At 47.9% G+C, this 18,945-nt stretch overlaps 1 protein-coding gene across 4 annotated transcripts in view; it reads right to left on the bottom strand.

Annotated features, from left to right (window-relative positions):
- The window catches only part of TDRD9 (tudor domain containing 9), a 75,227-nt gene that overhangs the window by 30,392 nt on the left and 25,890 nt on the right, over nt 1-18,945 (bottom strand). For 2 of the 4 annotated variants that reach the window (XM_036844124.1, XM_036844120.1), the window contains exons 5-17: nt 18,796-18,850; nt 18,561-18,645; nt 17,127-17,184; nt 13,925-14,029; nt 8,763-8,860; nt 8,078-8,209; nt 6,945-7,110; nt 6,793-6,856; nt 6,653-6,716; nt 6,203-6,247; nt 5,466-5,519; nt 3,138-3,254; nt 1,490-1,597 (exon numbers count right to left, since the gene is read on the bottom strand). In XM_036844124.1, the coding sequence (XP_036700019.1) occupies nt 1,490-1,597; nt 3,138-3,254; nt 5,466-5,519; nt 6,203-6,247; nt 6,653-6,716; nt 6,793-6,856; nt 6,945-7,110; nt 8,078-8,209; nt 8,763-8,860; nt 13,925-14,029; nt 17,127-17,184; nt 18,561-18,645; nt 18,796-18,850 (1,151 nt within the window). The remainder of the gene's footprint in view (nt 1-1,489; nt 1,598-3,137; nt 3,255-5,465; nt 5,520-6,202; nt 6,248-6,652; nt 6,717-6,792; nt 6,857-6,944; nt 7,111-8,077; nt 8,210-8,762; nt 8,861-13,924; nt 14,030-17,126; nt 17,185-18,560; nt 18,646-18,795; nt 18,851-18,945) is intronic. The other 2 variants (XM_036844123.1, XM_036844122.1) reach the window with 2 other exon arrangements.

The following is an 18,945-nucleotide window of genomic DNA, read 5'->3' as shown; positions in this document are numbered from 1 at the left end:
TCCCCTGCCCCGTGACCTGCTTATCTCAGGGCCCAGCACAGCTCCATGAGAGGCAGTGGGTGGCTGAAAAGCAAGGGCTGGGGACTCAGGTCTGAGCTCCTGTCCTGGCCTGTCAGGGTTCTGCAGGCAAAAAGTTACGGAGCCACCCCAGGACCCAACAGCCACATCCCTTATTAAGGGGGACAATAAGTCCCCGACTCAGAGAGTCAACGTGAAGCTCAGAGAAGAATGCGTAAAAAGCACTCGACAAAGGCCCTCTCAGGTGATAAGCACTATGTAAGCACCAGCCACACTTAGTTTTTATAACGCACACAGCAGGTGACTTTCTGGCCCCCAGAGTGCAAGGTGAACAGGCTGCCTGGTGGCTGAAGGAGGCAAGCACAGCCCACGTCTGAGGAAACGTGCTGTGGGGCCCCCCCCACCCCGCTGCACAGGTCGGGAGGGAGTACCACCAAGGCGTGAGAGGAAGCCAACCAGAAGGGCTTGCTCCGCCATGAAGGTCAGTACGAGCAGAGGCCCGGCCACACTTCCTCGAGAGCAATAAGGAGCTAATGACCGCCCCTTCAGGTAAAACCCGTCCCCAGGTACAAACTGCATCTCAGCTGCCTCTCGTCCCCAGTGTGAGCACCAGCGCCTCTCCAGTGCTCTGCAGAGACCCTCTCCCTCGTGAACTCTTACTTCTTCAGTAACAGTGTGATGGAAACAGCAAGAGGAGTAAGAGCTGGCAATGACGGCATGTTTACTTTAGGCCAGGAACTCTGCCAAGTGCTCTACACCCCCTTTATTAGATATAGGCCGGTAATGGAACCCAGGGTCCGATAAAAGCCCAATTCCCAAATGCTTTATGCCAGTTGCCTACCCTGAAGTGATCCTGTGCTCAGGTTTAAACAAAGGGTCCACAAATGTTGATCTGATAGTCAGTGCCTGGGACTGACTATCAGATTTGCCCAAAGCTCATGTTAAACACTAATTTCCAGGCCACACTTTCTAGTTCAGATTCTGTGCCACGGGGCCTCAAATCTGAATTTCAAAATAAACAAACACTCTCTAGGTGATTCTATTAAGCATGAATGGGGATCAGAGTTTAAATCACAGTACAAAGGTGCCAACCAAATAACTCTTTACTTTGTGTAAAATGAAGTTGTCAATTAACTAAATGTTCTTAAATTTATGGAGAAGTATCTTAAATCCTTCAAAATGGGACATGAGCAGTCAAGGTTAGCCATGAATACCTAACTCTGCAAGGCTTTCTTTTTTAAGGCCAGGTCTGCAAAACAGGAAGCGAGACTGAGGAACTAGTGGATGCATGTGAAAAGGTCAGACAAGCCATGAAATTCACTTTAGGGGAAAAAATCCACTTAGTACTTATAAAAAATAGAGACAAGTGGGGAAATAAGATGTTCCGTGTTCGCCACATTGGAACGAAGCTCATCCGACAACTGGGCACCCGGCCCCCACCCCAGAGCAGGCTGCCCATCTCTCCACCTACCACAACGGTTGTCTTTGGGTCTTTGCCTGCCAGCTCCCTCACTGCCATCTCTTCGTCAGGCTGCCCAAAAGTAAAGTAATTTGGATAAAAAGCACCTGCCAATACAACCTGGAAGAGAAACTTATTTTCATGAAGTAACAGCATTATTTTATCACTTTATCTCACCAATATACTAATCTCATCCCAGAATGACATCTACACTATAAAAGATGAGTTCAATGCTAAAAAAAACACAGAAACACTGGACCTTTAAACCAATCAAGCAGAAAGTCACAATTCTGGTTACTTCACCATAACCGAAACACTTTCTACATGTCTTTCCTCCAAGGAGCCTGAGTTCTTCTCAGAATGAGGTTTAGAAAAGAGTGGTGAGTTGAACAAGGATACAAATGATTGTACACACAGAGCCCTGGGGGTTAGCCAACTTCTTCTACATTTTCCCTGACACACTTACTTCTGTGGGTCAGGCCCTTTCCCAAATGTTTAGATAAAATTACAATTAAGACACTTCAATTTAGAGCAGCAGGCTTGCATCCAATATTCACTTCTAAAAGCATGCTGCGAAGAGTCCCTTCTTCAATAAAAATAAACCATGTGAAACATACACCCATGGAAGACTCTCTCCTGAACTTCAAGTAATTTTACATCCAGAGAAACACTCCATTTCCCAGCATCCCCCAGTTTACAGGATCCACCTAGAACCCAATTCTGTATGCGTCAGCCAACACACGGACACATATAAGAGGTACTCCTCCTCTGAGCCCCTACATCAGAAGCACTGGTCACCTTTCTAGGACACACTTCCCTCTACACAATGCCTAGAAGGTTCCATCCAACAAGCTAATTTGATCATGGCCTCCAAAGTTAAAATAATTTTTCAGTGCAAGGGAAGAGCCACATAATAATATTAAGAGCATTTTTACTTTCTTAAAAGCCAAAACAAAAGGATCTCTCCAGAAGCAGTAATAGCATTTCGCAGTCTTGAGAAACACTCCTCCAGAGATTAGAAATGGGTCTGGATCAGCAACTCAATGACATGGAAAACCTGAACTAGGTAAGACCAGAGTTCTTCCTGGTGCCCAAACACAGCATGAACACTACGGACCTAAAATCTCCTGTGAGGCATGATTTGTATCAGAAAGGGGAAATAGGGCTTCCCTGCTGGCGCAGTGGTTAAGAATCTGCCTGCCAATGCAGGGGACATGGGTTCGAGCCCTGGTCCGGGAAGATCCCACATGCCGTGGAGCAACTAAGCCCGTGCACCACAACTACTGAGCCTACGCTCTAGAGCCCGCAAGCCACAACTACTGAGCCCGCGAGCCACAACTACTGAAGCCCGTGCGCCTAGAGCCCGTGCTCCGCAACAGGAGGAGCCACTGCACTGAGAAGCCCGCACACCGCAACGAAGAGTAGCCCCCGCTTGCCGCAACTAGAGAAAGCCAGGGCGCAGCAACAAAGACCCAACGCAGCCAAAAATAAGTAAATTAATTAAATAATAATAAAAAAGGCCATCAGATTTCTAATTAATAACTGTAAGCTTTCCAAATCATTAAAAAAAAAAAAAAAGGAGGAAATAAGCACTGTCAAAACCACGAGACCTAATAAGAAGAAAGAACCAGGAAGAGACATCCAGGAAACTCCAGAGTACCTGCAGGATGAATCGTTGCTTATATGTATACTCTTGGTCCATGACAGGCCGCCGGGAATCAACATACATGTTGAACTGTGAGATTCTAGTCTTCAATTCTTCATATAATTCAGCCACCTAAGAAAAACACATTGGGAGATGATGTCTCCAAGTGATTATGTTATTCAGAATAGCAAACGCACTAGAAAAGCAGTACATAATGGGGAAAGAATTAGTATGTCTATGGGATGGAACACTGCAGCTATTAAGAACCATATTATTAGGACTTCCCTGGTGGCGCAGTGGTTAAGAATCCGCCTGCCAATGCAGGGGACATGGGTTCGAGCCCTGGTCTGGGAAGATCCCACATGCTGTGGAGCAACTAAGCCCGTGTACCACAACTACTGAGCCTGAGAGCCGCAAGTACTGAGCCCACGCACCACATCTACTGAAGCCCGCATGCTCTAGAGCCTGTGCTCCGCAACAAGAGAAGCCAACACAATGAGAAGCCCGCGCACTGCAACAAAGACCCAATGCAGCCAAAAAATAAATGAAAAAATTTTAAAACTCATTTAAAGAACCATCTTATTAAAGATTAATTAATAAAGAATGGAAAGGATGCTTAATACAATATTAACAGAAAATACCAGGATACAAAGCTGTATATGCTTCATGATCCCAGTTTATAAACACACACGCACACACAGGAAACCACTGCAAATGCACAAACACAGTCATCTACAGGTGTCAGAGGAACAGGAGACCATGATCACAGCCTTTGCTTTAAGTCCTTTAAACACTTCCGAAACCTCTGCCATAAACGTATACTTCCTTTGTGATTAAAAACAAGCTAACAGGGGACTTCCCTGGTGGTGCAGTGATTAAGAATCTCCCTGCCATCGCAGGAGACACGGGTTTGAGCCCTGGTTCGGGAAGATCCCACATGCCATGGAGCAACTAAGCCCGTGCGCCACATCTACTGAGCCTGCGCTCTAGAGCCTGCGAGCCACAACTACTGAGCCCGTGCACCTTGAGCCCGTGCTCCGCAACAAGAGAAGCCACCTCAATAAAGAGTAGCCCCCGCTCATCGCAACTAGAGAAAGCCCACGTGCAGCAACAAAGACCCAACGCAGACAAAAATAAATAAATAATTCTATTAAAAAAAAAAATCGAAAAAAAAAAAATCTTCCGTAAGGCTGTAGTATTGATACATACAACTTCTCTAATTAAAAATCAACTAAAAATTATGCAAGTCACTTTCTCTGATCAAAATGCAATAAAAACAAAAATATTAACAAAAAAACAAGATACCTAAAAATATTTCTTTCTACCTGGAAACTCAAATATTCTTCTAAAAACTCTGAATCAAGGAGGAAACCGACACTAAAATAAGTTACAGACAGGGATAACAATGAGATCCCTACATGTCACAAATCAATGAGATGTGCCCCAAACTGTGCTCACAAGAAAATTCACAGCTTTAAATACTTTTAATTAGAAAGCGTGAAAGTATTAATAAATTAAATTCTCATCTCAGTAAGACTAAAAACGTAAACCAAGAAACACAGAAAAACTAAATTAATGGAAAAAATTAAAAATCAATTCTTTGAAATCCTCCACCTTCCCCCTCCCCTCAAAACACCTGCACAATAAAACTGACAAACCAAACCAAGAGTAAGTTCTCTGAAAATAAAAGTAAAACAGACAGATTATCTTGCAAACTGTGCAGTAAAGGATTAAGTCAGCAGGCCCAGGTGTCCACACCTTGGACATTCCAAAGAAAGGTTTGGCTCCTGGCAGTTCACCTCCAGGCCCTTGGAATATCCCGCCTTGTAAGAGTGACTTTGTTTACCTGAGGCCTTGGACACAACAAGCAGTTCATGGTAGCAATGTGACCTTTGTATGGTGGGGCCATACAGTATCAGTAACCTCTGGAGGGGCTAAAAACTAAGGAAGTTAAGGTCAGCCATGTGGGCACCCCACACTTATGTAACCAACCCTCAATAAAACCTTGGACGCCAAGGCTCGGGACAGCCTCCCTGGCTTGCGGTACTTCACGGGGGTTGTCACGCATCGTGCTGCCCAGACGACTCCACCGGGAGAGGACAGCTGCAAGCTGGCCCCTGGTCTCTCCTGGCTCCTCCCCACCCGCCTCTTACCTTTGCTGACCTTAATCTGTGTCCTTCAGCTGTAGTCAACTGTAACCATGAATGTTAACACATAAATTCTACCAAAGTTGGAAACGAGGATGTACTTCTTGGAATACTCTCTGCTACCCTGGGTATTGCTGGTACTTGATAAACATTTGATAAGTCATCTTTACTTGTATTCAAAGAATTTATAACTTACCTCTCTAATTCTCTTGATTTGAATGTAATTTAACCGTCCCCAGTCAAGTTCATCCTTTAAATACATAAAAGGATAATATTCAATATTAATGTAACAAGTTACAGCTAATTTGGCTACTGTAATACATGTATCTCAGCTAAAAGTATATCCCAAAAAGAATATATACCAGCAAGAAAAATAATATGGCTGACTCTGTAAGAGGTGGCTTTCACGAGTAACTCATGTAGTTATTTTAAGGATACATCTAGGCATGGCAAATTTAAACACACAGACCTATCAACCATCTTTTGAACCTAGTCAGTTTAGAAGGAGAAGAACAACATGCAACCGCGCCCACCCAAAAAAATGAAGGCTAACAGGTTGGTTTTTTCAAGCCCATTATCTAAAACTTCGCTGAAAACAGCAGAAGGAAAAGCTTCGGGTTTCTCAGTTTTGAGCCAACACGCCGAGGCACGTCCCACAGGTATTTAGTGCTGGCAGCTAAGAGGCTCCTGACACAGGAAGGGTCACTACTACCCAGGGGTGGGCGAAAGGCAGCGTGGCTGCCTCTGGGAAGTGACTACAGCTGAAGGTGGGCCCAGGAGCTGCCCTGGCCTGCGGGCTCTGAGGACCGTCCACAGTGACCTCCGCTCAGGCTGAACGCTGCCAGTTCACACACAGCGCTGAGGCTGAGCTAGAGAAGGCTCGGGAAGCTTCCATGACATGGGCAGCCATCCACAAAGAAACAGCTCACTGACCTTCGGATGCCGCAGCTCTCCTCTATGTCTGCAAGTCTGCCAAGCCTAAAAACAAATGAACCAGAGTTTCAAAATACTTTATTCGCTAACCGAATTTTTTTAAGTCCAATTTCAACACATTTTGACCACAGAAAATTTACAAATTTAATTTTTCCAATCTACTTCATAGAATTGGACTCCCACCCTCATCTTCTTCTCCCAACACAATTTTTTTTTTTTGTCTGTGCCGCGAGGCTCGCAGGATCTCAGCTCCCCGACCAGGGATGGCACCTGCGCCCCCTGCAGTGGAAGCGTGCAGTCCTAACCACTGGACCGCCAGGGAAGTCCCCATCTCCCAACACACTTTGCTTACTACTGGACATCGGCACCCCTCACGGCGCTTCCGGTGGAGACGGCGTGTGCTGACAAGCGGTGGCAGCCGCCTTCACAGCTCGCACTGGGAAAACCTACCCTGAACGCTTCGACAAGCGCAGCACAGTCACTCTTACTGTTGCCACAGAAATCCACTTTGTTCCTGTAAACAGACGACAAAGAGTGTCACTGGACACCATTAAAACACTATGACTTTTAAAAATATGAATGTTAAATACCTATATCCATCAAGATGCTGCCTAAAAGGCATCACAAAAAAATTCTTCAAAGAAAGAGATGCCGCTAACAAGAGAAAAAACAAAGAGAAGGTAAGACTGTTGGAGCAGCCTTACATTACCCTCCATTACCGCTTCTCGGCTCCCACACTCACCTATAATAACACACTCATCTAGACATCCAAACACATGTCCGAGGACTATGAGTTTACCGAGCTGCTGATTAACAGGAAGTTGGGCTAAAACTCTTCCTAAGAAGGTCAATTCACCATCATGGGGGTTTTCATCTTCTCTCTGCCTGCTCACCGCAAGTGCTCCAACCTTTATAAAATAAATTAGTGCGATTAGCAAGCACTGATTTATTCACACTCTTTTCTTCCTTAAGGCAGGGAGTTTAAAACAGGAAACGACCAAATTTTGGTGAATAAGGTTCTAAAAGATACCTAAGTCAACTTATGAAAGATTGATACTGAAGTTTTTTAATTCGTTTTTTGATACTCAGAACACATTTTATTATTTTTTAATGCTGGGAGGTGACGCTCAAGCTACCCCCACAAAAGTCTACTTAAGTCCCAGATTTAACGAACATGGCACGCACAGCACTAAACCAAACCTCCAACCACCACGTCACGTGGTCACTCACAGCCAAAACGTACAGACTGTGCACAGAAAACGACGTCCTCAACTTGACTAAGTGTATTTTACGGACGCCCAAGCAGGTACCCAAGGTATCAGAGGCAGCCCCAGCTCTGAGGGCCCGAGGCAGAATGTCCACAGCCCCAACAGGTGGCGGCGCCCAGGCCGGGGCACTGGGCACTCACTGCAAGCAGCGAGAGCGGAGCGCGGGTCGGAGGAGAGTCAGAGAACGCGCAGCAGCAGAGCAGGGCTCCCAGCAACAGGAAGAGGAGAGGCCAGCACGAGGGTGAAGAGCAGAACCAGAAGGCAAGTGGGGAGGAGGCTGGCGGAGCCAGGGCGGGAGAGCAGAGCTCCACGGCTGCATCTCCCATCCAGCGCTTCTCAGCCCCGCCAACAAACCGCAATCCCTCGTCGGGGGGCGGGGTGGGGGGTGAGAGAGTAGGAGCTTCAGCTTCAGACAACTAACAAAGCTGGTCTGAACAACATATATAAAATCTGGAATCAAAAATTAGTCATGACATGCTTTTCCAAGCAAATGCTGATTACTTACAACTGTCAAAATACCTTAAAGATATACACAGTATGAAGCTTTTAAAATTCACCCAAAAAATCTTAGCTTTTCCTAACACGAACAAGTATCAGATGGTCCCACCTCCTTTAGCAGAAGAATGGTGCGTTCAATGTCACTCAGGCTAGGTGGAGAAAGGGCTGTTGCCAGCAGAGCCCTCGGTTCACCCATATCAAGTAATTTCACTTTCAATATTGTGCTTCCTAATGGACAACGCTGAAAAGAACAAAACTTAAATTTAGAAACAGTAAAAATAAGTAAATCAATTAACCTATTCACATGACTAGTACTTTAGAGAGAGAAGGAGAGAAAAAGAAGAAAGGAAAACAGAAAGGGGTGGGAGAAGAAGAGAGAGAAATGGGAGATGAAGAGATGGGGGAAGAGAAGGAGAGGGAGAGAGATAAAGAAGGCAAGATGGAAAAGGGAAAGTGTGAGAAAGAAAGGAGAGGAAGCGGGAGAGAGGGAGAGAAAGGAGAGAGAGGCAGGAGAGGAAAGACAGAAGCCAGTTCCACAGCACGAACTATAAAAGCACACAGCAGCAGCGTCTGTGGACAGTCCTCCTATGGGGCCAGAAACGTGACATGGGTGTCAAGTCCCTCACTGGTGCTTAGTGAACAGAAGTCAGTTCTGTGATTAAAGACAAGTTTGATCAGAACTAATTTTTCTGGGATCAAAATCACATGACACTCAAAATTATATTACTTAAACTATTCAGCAAAACTGTCTACAAAAAACAAACTATGTCATAAAGATGACCAAAGTTTATTACCAGCATCTCAGGAATGACATGGTCGGGGATGGAGCTGTCCCAGAAATCCTTGTATATGAGTCTGTAACAGTATCCTTTAGACACTCGTCCAGCACGGCCTGCAAAGGAGAAACATTCAAACTGTGGCATTAATTACTTTAACACTAGCATAAAGATATATTTAAGAATAACCATTAAATATTAAGAAAAACTTCCGTTATCTTCTACCAAACCAGGTCAGTTTGGTAAAAACTTCAGTATAAGTCAGTGTTAGAAGTGATCTTCTATATACAGATTAAGTGCTGACTCCTACTCAGTGATGTATAGTGGAAAATCCAATGCATATTTCTAAAGAGAACCACCTTGGCCCCAAGATACAATGCCAATCAAAACATTTAAAATACCACACATCTCCTGCAAATGCATAGTTCATACTGGTAAAAATACAGAGATCACCAAACGAAAGTAATCAAGTTGGCAAGAGAAGCCCCAGTGAAACGGCTGGTTGTTACCCATCCCAACACCTCTGCAAAGGCGTCCTTCAAGACAATGGCTTCATATGAAATGAGTGATCACATGCAAACAGCTCAAAACCAGGCCTGGACCACGGAGACCATCCTATAAACGACTGTTCTCTTGTGATGGTATTGCTTGTGCAATGGAAACTCCTTTATCCCCAAACATAATAAAATCTGAGAGAGAGGAGACAGGTGGGGAGGGGGAATCCTTCACAAATACTCAGCTTTTAAAAAACGGGGCAGCCCAGGGAGGAGCTTTCCTTCCCCACCTGTGGAGCCTGGACCCCTGCCCCCTTCGGCCCCCACCCACCTGTCCTGACACAGGAGACTGAGTGCAGAGTCCAGACTGCTGCCTCCGCCACCATCTACCCGCCGTATCTTCAAATGACAGGACTGTCTAAATGGAAAATCCCAAGGTAATGACAAAACCAAAGTCAACTCCTAGAACTAATCGGTGAAATCAGCAAGTCACAGGGCACAATACCAACACACAAAAATCAATCACATTTCTATACACTAGAAAGGAACATGTGAAAACCGGAATTAAAAATGCCATCACAATCATTATAATCCCTCCAAATTAAACTGAATACTTAGGTGTAAATCTAGCAAAACATATACAGGGATCTGTATGCTGAAAATAACACAATGCTGATTAAACAAATCAAAGACGACCTAAATAAAGGGAGACACACTATGTTCAGGGATACGCAGCTTCATCATAGCAAATATATCAATTCTCCACAAACTGATGTACAGGTTAACACAATTCCTAGCAAAATCACAGGAGGCTTTTTTTGTGTGTGAATATAGACAAGATTATTCTAAAGTCTATATGGAAAGGCAAAGTAGAATAGCTAAAACAATTCTGAAAATGAAGAATAAAGTGGGAGGAATCCATCTGTTTCGTGATAAGTCTTACTATACAGTGATCAAGACAGTGTGGTATTGGTGGAGAGAAAAACACACAAATAATAGAACATAATGAAGAATCAGAAATAAACCCAGACAAGTACACCCAAGCGATGTTTCACAAAGGTACAGAAGCCTTCAATGGGAGGAGAACAGTGGTGCAGGAACAACTGGGCATCCATAAGCAAACCTCACACCATCTACAAAAGTTAATTCAAATGGATCACAGATACAAATGCAAAACATATCTATGAAATATCTAGAAGAAAACACAGGAGAAAAACCTTTGCAACCTAGGGCTAGGTGAAGAGTTTTACACATGACACCAGAGGCATGATACATAAAATGAGAAACTGATAAATTAGACCACACCAAAATTTAAAACTTTTTCTCTATGAAATACCCTGTTAAGAGGATTAAAGGACAAAATATAGACTGGGGGAAATATTTGGAAACCACCTATCTAATAAAGGACTATATCTAGTATATATAATATAAAGAACTCCCAAAACTCAACAATAAAAATACAAACAATCCAGTTAGAAAATGGGCCAAAGACTTGAACAGACATTTCACTGAAGAGATACAAAAGACAAATAAGCATAAGAAAAGATATTTAACCTCATTAGCATTAAGGAAATGCAAATTAGAATTGCAACGAGATATTATTATGTACCTTTTAGAATGGCTAAAATAAAAAATAGTGGTATACCAAATGCTGGCAAGGATGTGAAAAAAACAGATCTCACACATTGCTGGTAGAACTGTAAAATGGTACAGCCACCATGGAGATAGTTTGGGGCAGTTTCTTATAAAAGCAAACATACACTTACCATACCACCCAGTAATTGCACTCCTGGGCTTTTATCCCAAAGAAATGAAATTTTATGTCCACACAAAAACTTGTACATCAATATTCACAGTGGCTTTATTTGTAATCGCCAAGAACTAAAAACAGCTCAAATGTCCCTCAACAGGTGAATGGTACTGTTGACCTTAAAAATAAAATAATAATTGGGACTTCCCTGGTGGTCCAGTGGTTAAGACTCCACGCTCCCAATGCAGGGGGCCTGGGTTCGATCCCTGGTCAGGGAACTAGATCCTGCATGCCACAACTAAAAGATCCCAAGTGCCCCAACTAAAAGATCCCGAGTACCGCAACTAAGACCTGGCGCAGCCAAATAAATAAATAAATAAATAAATAGTCTAAATAAATAAATAAATAAATAAAAACAGTAATTTTACCAGCAAAAATGGGTTTATTCAGAAATAGCAGAGAATTGCAATTTGGGACAAGCAAGCTATGGTAAAAACCATAGGCAAGTCCTATATAAAGAAGAGGAACATTATTTTATAGAGAAAAAGGAGGAAGCTGGGAGGGGTTGTTTTGAACACAAGTCCACTGGAGAAAAGCGAGAGTTCAGGGTGGGGACAGTTTCTCATTGGCCGAGTTGCTGGGGCAGATGATTTCTTGTAGGAGATACAAGGCACAGGTTTTCCTGTTGGGGCCTATAACTGATGCTTCTTTCCTGTTGCTGGTTCTTGTTGGCTTCTGAAGTTGACAACTCTTCCTGTAATTGAGCTCCAGTGGTACTTCAGGTGGTACTGCACAAGAGCGCCCCCTTCTGACCTCCCCCCTCCATTTTAGTGAGGTTTCCCTTTACTAATTTTCAAAATACAATGGAATATTATTCAGCAATAAAAAGGAAACTTTTGACACATGCAGCAACTTGGATGGAGCTTAAGGACACTACAGATAGTGAAGGAAGCCAATCTTAAAAGGTTACATGCGGTATGATTCCACCTAATAATGTCCTTGAAAGGCCGCAGCTACGGCTATGAAGAAGGGGTTTGAGGTCGGCAGAGAGTGGCAGGGGACAGTGTGACTAAAGATGCAGCACCACGCAGCTCCTTCAAGGCAGCTGGAACAGCTCTGTGTTCTGACCGCGGCGGTGGCTACACATGGGATCAACTGGAGAGAAGCCTGCACGGTGTGAACCTGGGCAACTGACTAGGGTCCGCGGTCCAGCCCTGTGCTGACATCAGCTGCCTGGGCTGACGCTGCACCGAGGTAGGAGGTGTCACCACTAACAAGCTGAGATGCTGGGGCTAGGGTTCAAGGGACTCTACGTACTATTTTTGCAACTTCCTGTATGGGAAAAATTTTCTAATCATACAAACTTTGAACATACAAAAAGACAAAGGATACAATTCCTATAATCTCAAGACTGACCCAAAAATAATCACTTTAAACATTTTTGTATATCTATTGGGTTGGCTTTTTTCCATTATACCTTATGGCAAAAACCAAACGAACTTTTTGGCCAACAATATTTCTAGTCACTTCTTCTAAGCATAGTTTTATGTTCTGGGTTTTTTTTGGTGGGGGGGGGGCGGGGGGCGGGGTTGAGATGATTATAACAATACATAAGGTTTTTCCAAGGTGATGAGAAGCTCTCTATGACCGTATATCAGTGACTCCTTAATCACTCTCTTTTTTTTAAATTAATTAATTTATTTATTATTTTTTGGCTGTGTTGGGTCTTCATTGCTGCGCGTGGGCTTTAGTTGTGGCGAGCAGGGGCTACTCTTCGTTGTGGTGCGTGGGCTTCTCATTGCGGTGGCTTCTCTTGTTGCGGAGCACGGGCTCTAGGCACGCAGGCTTCAGTAGTTGTGGCTCGCAGGCTCTAGAGCACAGGCTCAGTAGTTGTGGCGCACGAGTCTAGTTGCTCCGCAGCCTGTGGGATCTTCCTGCACCAGGGCTCGAACCCATGTCCCTTGCACTGGCAGGCGGATTCTTAACCACTGCGCCACCAGGGAAGTCCCTTAATCATTCTCTCTTAATCCCTCTCCAGGCAAGTCATTTCAAGAGAGGTAACACGGCAACATGGTTAAAGCTGCAGGCTGCAGCCGGACGTCTGGGTCCTAGTCTCGGTCCCAGCACTTCCCAGGGTAACCCGAGCAGGCTACTCCTTCTGTGTGTCGACTGCATCACTGAGAAGTCGGGGTGTTAACAGCACGCTACCTCACTGGGGGAATGAGGGGTAAATGCATAAGTACACGGAAAACACTTAGACTCGTGCCTGGCCTGTGGCGAGCATTCAGTAAATGTGGCCTCTATTCTGTTTTTTGATGTGGTAGCTTTGTGACCCAACCCAACAGGTATTCTTGGAGCAGTCCTTCAGCTGTCCTCCCCGAAGGCTCTCTCATAAAGCACAAGCTGCGTCTCAGTCCATGGCGATAAGGTTGTGCCCTGGAGCCACTCCCCACAGGCAACTGCACGGCCACTGTGGACAAAGCCCCCCCCACCCCCCGGCCCCGACAAACGACTCCACACCCTCGTCTCCCCAGCAATACACCATGTGCACTCGCAGGAAAGGCTGAGCCCTCCGTGGAGCCAGCTGAGCTCAGGAAAAGATCATCCCAGAAGGATCAAAACCTGGAGAGAAGTCAGAGGAAGGATGAGCAGCAGTTACCGAGCACCCCGCTCGGCTCCCGTGACTAGTCCCCGCGGAAGATGGCGGGACGCTCGTCCAGCAGGTGCGACGGCTCTTACCTGCTGCAGTGCACACGAGGAGGGTCGTGGATTTGAACAGAGTCTGCCAGTATGAGATGCTGCTGCTTAGAACTTAAAACCGGTTCCAATAAAGGAAATCTCTGAATAAGACTAAACGTACAAAAAGCAAAAAATTCAAGAAGACACCCGAATGTGCCACCAACTCCTATTATTGTGCTGGAACGCAAATGCCTTACCTTTTCTCTGATCACAACTGGTTTTAGAGGCCCAACTCAATCGCAGGCTCTGGTAATTCGTATCTTCATCACAAACCAGAGTTCTAGTCAAACAAAAATCTATAACTGTCATTTAAAAAAGGGAATGTAAATACCAGGCTAGCAAGAAATAATTGCGTAACAATCACAATGCATAGCGATAAGACAATTTATGAAACACACAGCCTTTAGAATTCGTGTACACACAGAAGCCTCTGGAAATGCACCGGCCATTCCCGACTGCCTAGGACGGGGAGGCTGGGGTCACATTCTTTCTTCTAAGTCCTGAGAGTCTGGGCAGAAAGAACATATGCCCTGTAAGAGCCACACGTCATAACACGAGCCTACGCGGGCTGCAGTGACAGGCCAGCCGCACGGGGCTGCGCAGAAGCACGGCTGAAGTGGGGGACTGCCAGGCCCCAAGCCCGTGTGTGTGCTGGCGGGGCGGGGGGACAGCTGCTCAGCATCTCCGTGCTTCAGTGTCCTCCCCTGCAAAACCCAGGGACAGGAGCCCCGGCAGCTCTTCCCAGGACAGGCCCCGCCCCGTCCCTCAGAGGAGAGCAGGAGAGCCCGTGGGCTGGTGCTGGCGCCTGTCCCCGCCCGCCACGTGCTCGGCCTACCCCTCAGGGCCACCTCCCTCCTCAAGAACCTCCTGCTCATTAACTACCCCACCACGACCACCCCTCCTTGCTGGCTCCCCAGGGCTCTTGAACACTCCTCCCGCCATAATGTTTGGGGATCTCAATTCCCATAAAAACGGTGCTGGCAGCACCCCGGCCCTCGGTTTCGTGACCCCATCTTCCACCTGTCTCAGCATCTCCTTCCCACCGCCCTGCCTGAGCCCCCTCCTCAATCTCAACTTCACGCATCCTTCCCTAGCAGGAGACCTCTTCCCTCTGCCCGTCCTGTAACCCTACCGCAGCAGTCCTTAATCCCTACAAACGGACCTGCAATCTGTGCGTGTCAGGACCTGCTCAACTGTCCCTGCCCCTCCGCCTCCTGACCTTCCTTCCCTCCTGACCGAGCCACGGGCTCCCAGCCCCCACCGTGACCGCTCCACACATCCGCCTCGACCCCTGGCCTCCCGTCACCCTGCTCTGCTCAGCTGACTCGACCCCAGGCCTGCTGGTCACAGCTCTCCACCTACACTGCGCAGCCCAAGTGGCAGGAGAGGGAAAAAGAGAAACAAAACGGGCTGCAGGCTGACGGCGCCCTTTCAGCTCCCGGTGGCCAGCGGCCCTCGGGACTCAGGCTGCCCCGTCCATCCAGCCTCCTCACACCTCCAGCACTCTGTCCTGCTCGCTTTCAGCTGAGGCCCGGCCTCTGGCTCACGGCGAAGGCAGAGGCCATCACAGGACCCTGCGCCCCCTCGGCAGCACCCCTCCGCCCACACCGGCCTTCTCCCCAGCACGGGGCCCGAGCCCCGCCCCCACGGCCGGCGCCCCCGCGTCCTCTGCGCCTCTGGGCCCCGCGCCGCCCGGCACACACGTTCTCCCGGCCCCGCCACCGCTGCGGCCGCGGCCCCGGCTCTCCGCCCGCCCGCCACGGAAACCGCCTCCGGAGCGCCGTCTGGCTTCGCGGCCCCCCGGGGCCTCGGCGCCGACCCTCCGCGACCCCTCCAGGCCGGCCGCGCCTCCACAGGCTCCCCGCCTTGAACCGCCCCTCGTGCTCCCCGGGCGGCGCGGAGCCCTGGCCCTAACCTCCTCAAGGCCGCCACCGGGACACCCGCCGGCGTCTCAACAGCCCGGGCCAGTCTCCGCCGACTCCCGGGGGTGGGCGCACGGCGGGGAGTCACCACGAGCCGTGAAACCTCCGCACCCGGCCCTCAGCAAGTCAAGCCCCGCGGGCTGCGCCCAGGAACGGCCGCTTCCGCCTCTGCCCCCGCGCTCCCCTCCTAAGGCGCCCGACTCCCACCCGCCCCCTCTCCTCGGCCTCGTCTCCGTCTCCCCCACCCCCGTCCCCCCCCACAGGCTGTCGAGCGGACCTGACGCGCCGTCGCTCCTCCCTCACAAGTCGCTGACGTCCCGGCTCCCTCGGGAAAAGCTGGAGTCTCCGACGCCCTGGCGGCCTCCCACCTGGTGCCCTGGTGCCCTGGTGCCCGTGACCTCCCTGACCTCGCCCCGTCCAGCTGGCCCGGCCTCCCGGCTGTCCGGCGCTCTTCCTTCAGGGACTTGGCGCCTCCTGTCCCTTCTACAGAAACGCCCCTCCCGCAGATGCCCCCCACCGGCCGCTGCCCCGCTCCTCCACCCCTTCCTCTGGACATGCCGCCGTCTACCTGACGGCACGTGGTTACCTGTCTAACTGATGGCCCGCCTGTCGACACCCGCCCCCCACGTGTCAGGAGAACGGAGCCTCGCCTGTTGGCGCACTGTCCCCCCAGCACCTGGACGGCCGCCGGCACAGACGGAGCGCTGCCGGGGCGCCGGCTCATCTGTCCCAGCCACGCTGGCCACCTTGCTGCTCCTCGCACCTGCTCCCCACGCTCACTCCTCACCCAAGTCACGCCGTCCTCAGCTATCACGTCCTCACAGAGGTGTTCCCACAGCGCCCCATCTAAAAGGTCATTTACCCAATTCACTGTAATCCCTTTCTCTGACTTATTTCCCTACATAACATTTACCTCGACCTGAAATTGCACCTATTTTTTCCCCTGCCAATTGCCTGTCTCTCCCACCGAAGACAACGCGCCTCACTCGCCCCGTCCGCCTGCCCACCACCGAGAACAGCGCCCGGCAAGCGTCAGGCTCCCGAACATGAACTAACGCAACCCCACAAAGTGATCACGGACACACACGTGGGAGACCAGACTACGAGTGGCCTCACCCCGACCTGACGCGGTGTCTTTCTCAACGACCTGCAGCCACTGGGCGGACTCGGGCTCCTCCCTCCGGTCACTATGTCCAGCGGGGGCAGCCCCAAAGCTCTCCCACTGCCCGCAGCGCCCGGGAACGCCCCGATCGCTTCCTGTGTGTGTCAGTAGCCGCGCCGCAGAGGCTGCCCGGCTGAACGGACCCGTGAGCTCAGAGGAGGGCGGGGAGAGAGAAGTACAGGAGGAACTTCGGAACCCACTTTCCTACATTCTCTCCTCCAGAACAGGGGAAGAGACGGGGAAGAACAACTCCTGAGGGACACACAGGCTACAAATTCTATGGTTTACGCTGTGAGGAAAACAGCAGGATCTCACCGTATTTGACGTCTGGAACCGTGACAGAACTCTCCGCAATGTTGGTGGACAGAATGATCTATCAAACATCAAAAAAAAGAATCTGACATGCTCACTATATACAGGAAATCATTAGGTATTGGGCTCAAATTCTGAAATGAGCCATTTTTTCTATTTTATACAGAAGTCACAGTTAGTCAAGGGTCCTGGGGGCGGGGGACGAGGAGGAGGAGTCAGTGCAGTGTGGGCTCAGCAGCCAAACCTGCTCTGAATCCCAGCTCTGCTCCACCCCAGCGTAGGACCCTAGACTACTTAACCTCAGTTCTCTCATCTATAAAATGGAGATAACAATAGTATCCTCCCTATTACTTGAGTTAATAAATGTGAAATGCTTAGAACTGCTCCAGGCGTGAACCAAGTGCTCAATAAGTATTAGCTATTACCTGTAGTACCAGCATCCAATCATTGGACACCTACTTCGTGTCAGGCACTGTAGCACTACCACAAGTTAAGTATGGACATATATTATTAAAATTAACCTTCCTAACAGCTCTGCAAGGTAAATATTATCGACTCTACTTTCCAACAGTAAAATTAAGTCTGAGAAGCGATGTGCTCAGAGGCACACACCTACAGGGGACAGAGACCCATGGCATCTATCCAACTCCCCACGCATGCTCTTAACCCCTACACCTCAATGTTAAGATACAGCCTTTTCCTGGTGGAATCATTCCAGGGGTCCAGTGGAAGCCCCTGATGTACAGAAAACCAGGCCCATGCAACACAGAAGGTTCATAAAAGCAGCAGGCAAGAAACAGGGCAAAGACAGCTCTCCCTGACCTCAGATATGATAGCTTCAGGGGGTCCTGGAATTACCCAGGGGCACAGAGCACAACCAGGCTAAAGTTCCCAGGAAGGTCTGCAGTACATAAGAGCCCTGAGTCGCCATGCAAGGTCTAGGCTGCCCCTAGAGATGCAGAACCTTCTCACTGGAATCAAGGGGGCTGGGCTGCATGTCTGGGGTCCCTGATGATCTCAGGCAGCACTAGAAGGGTTGTGATAAGACAATCCCATCATTCACACACACACAAAAAATTAAAGAAATACTCTTAAACCAGGACTAAGAATGTGGGTTCTAACCAAAATCTCCAGAGCAGTGCCAGGGACAAGAGAACAGTCCCCCAGTTTGAGAACTGCTGGGAGTAAGAGGCACTGAAATCCACTAGAAATAATGTCCTGAGGCTGAGGAAATAAAAAACTTTAGCAAACTGATTTATAAAATAAAGACAAAATGAAATAACAGACTTGGCTCATCAGGCAAGTGCTTGTTTAGGTGACTAACCACCAGCTACAGAACATATCGTACAAACAGCTGGAATGTCAGCACTTCTCATTAGCAGAGTCTCTAAGGAAAATGTACCTAAGTGCTCAGAACTGGTCTCCCAGCTGTCCTACCTTTCTGTACCCAGGCACTGGACTTAAAAACACGTTATTCTGTTCTTCCAAAGTCACACTTGAATGGAGTGGATAGACCTGTAACCTAAGAAAGAAGTAAATGAAATAAAATATCCATAAAGAGTAGATATATATGAAAATGAATAACTACTCATTGAGATAATTAAAATTATTTAAGCTAGAAACAACACAATGCTTTACAAGTAAAAATACAACAGTATCATTTTAAACACACCTTTTATGAACCATGTTTGTGAGAATTTCATGCATATAGTTTATTTCACCCAGACCTAGGGAAGAAAAGAAGTGGAGGGGGAAAGAAAGATCTGTATTTATTTCTAAAAAACAACCTTTAAATTAAGATGACATCTTTTATAAATACGGC

This window comes from Balaenoptera musculus, chromosome 2, assembly GCF_009873245.2.
Source record: "Balaenoptera musculus isolate JJ_BM4_2016_0621 chromosome 2, mBalMus1.pri.v3, whole genome shotgun sequence".
Classification (NCBI taxonomy): Eukaryota; Metazoa; Chordata; class Mammalia; order Artiodactyla; family Balaenopteridae; genus Balaenoptera; species Balaenoptera musculus.
Note: the sequence above shows the minus strand (reverse complement) of the source record. Positions and strands in the feature narration are given on the sequence as shown.